Raw genomic sequence first — 1,040 nt, 5'->3', positions numbered from 1 at the left:
ATCATCCCAACGTGATTATCGGCCGATAGTGATCGGCAGCCGATCGATCGGAGCACCCCTAGTAACTAAGCTGTTTTATGGACGGTAACTGTAATATTATTACTGGAATCTTATTAGTAATTAGTTACACTGCTAGTTACTGCAAGGAGTAATATTATTACAGTAACTAAGTGACTAGTAACTGCCCGCCACTGCTAGAATGAAGGAAATCAGTCACTATTGCAGGCTTGCCAAATCCACATTTTATGCACGGAATCGGGCTGATTTTAACTGTTGCGGCAGGTTGATTTTCTGCCGTGGGTTAAAGGTTTGAAATATTGCATAACTTACATTTGACTGAAATGCTTGTATTGAAACATTGTGCATAAACTGTGGTAGATGTGAAGTTTTGTGAAGGACGGCCACTGGTAGGAAGCCTTTTAGCTGTGTTTATGATCAATCTGTATAACTGTGACTATAACATATGTATTTTAGGAATGGAAATGACACGGAGTTCTGATATGGTCTCTGTGCTACTCCACACTTCATCCTGCCCCACTGTAGGCCTACCTCTGTTTGGATAACTACAATACGGTCACACTATCTTTAGGAGAAGGGTGGATACAGAACATGTTTTATAGTCGCGAAGTTAAACCTACTGAAAGAGTAAAAGCTTTCTGTGACAGATGAGAAGGACAGATGAAACCCCAAACAACGATTAAAAGTAGTTCCAATGTAAACAGAAGCGTGCGAGGCTGTCAGTACAGAGGCACACATGGCGGTGTCAGAGGAGCTCAGACGGATCATGATGAACTCACCCGCGGACACTTTCAGCAGAAGCAGAGAACAGAAGCAGAAGCAGCGAAGCGCCTTCATCTCCGCATTGCGCTGCTGCTCACAACACAGGAGGCACAGCTTCAGTCATGCAGAAGTCATGTTCGATGGCTCAGCTGAGTGTTCTTCTTCTTCTTCTTCTTCGTCGCACCGAGGTGACGCAATCGGCCTTCAAATGCAGCCTTCTTCTTCTTCTTCTTCTTCTTCTGTGGATTTATTGGCGGGTC

General features: G+C 44.1%; 1 protein-coding gene across 1 annotated transcript in view; it reads right to left on the bottom strand.

Annotated features, from left to right (window-relative positions):
* The window catches only part of LOC107700956 (interferon alpha/beta receptor 1a-like), an 11,687-nt gene extending 10,733 nt beyond the window's left edge, over window positions 1-954 (bottom strand). The window contains exon 1 of the mRNA XM_016502836.1: window positions 798-954. Within this exon, the coding sequence (XP_016358322.1) occupies window positions 798-855 (58 nt within the window). The 5' untranslated portion in view covers window positions 856-954. The remainder of the gene's footprint in view (window positions 1-797) is intronic.
* Between the last annotated feature and the right edge of the window lie 86 nt (window positions 955-1,040).

This window comes from Sinocyclocheilus anshuiensis, unplaced genomic scaffold, assembly GCF_001515605.1.
Source record: "Sinocyclocheilus anshuiensis isolate Anshui unplaced genomic scaffold, SAMN03320099.WGS_v1.1 scaffold1550, whole genome shotgun sequence".
NCBI classification, from domain to species: domain Eukaryota; kingdom Metazoa; phylum Chordata; class Actinopteri; order Cypriniformes; family Cyprinidae; genus Sinocyclocheilus; species Sinocyclocheilus anshuiensis.
The sequence above is the reverse complement of the archived record's forward strand: the minus strand, read 5'-3'. Positions and strand labels throughout refer to the sequence as shown.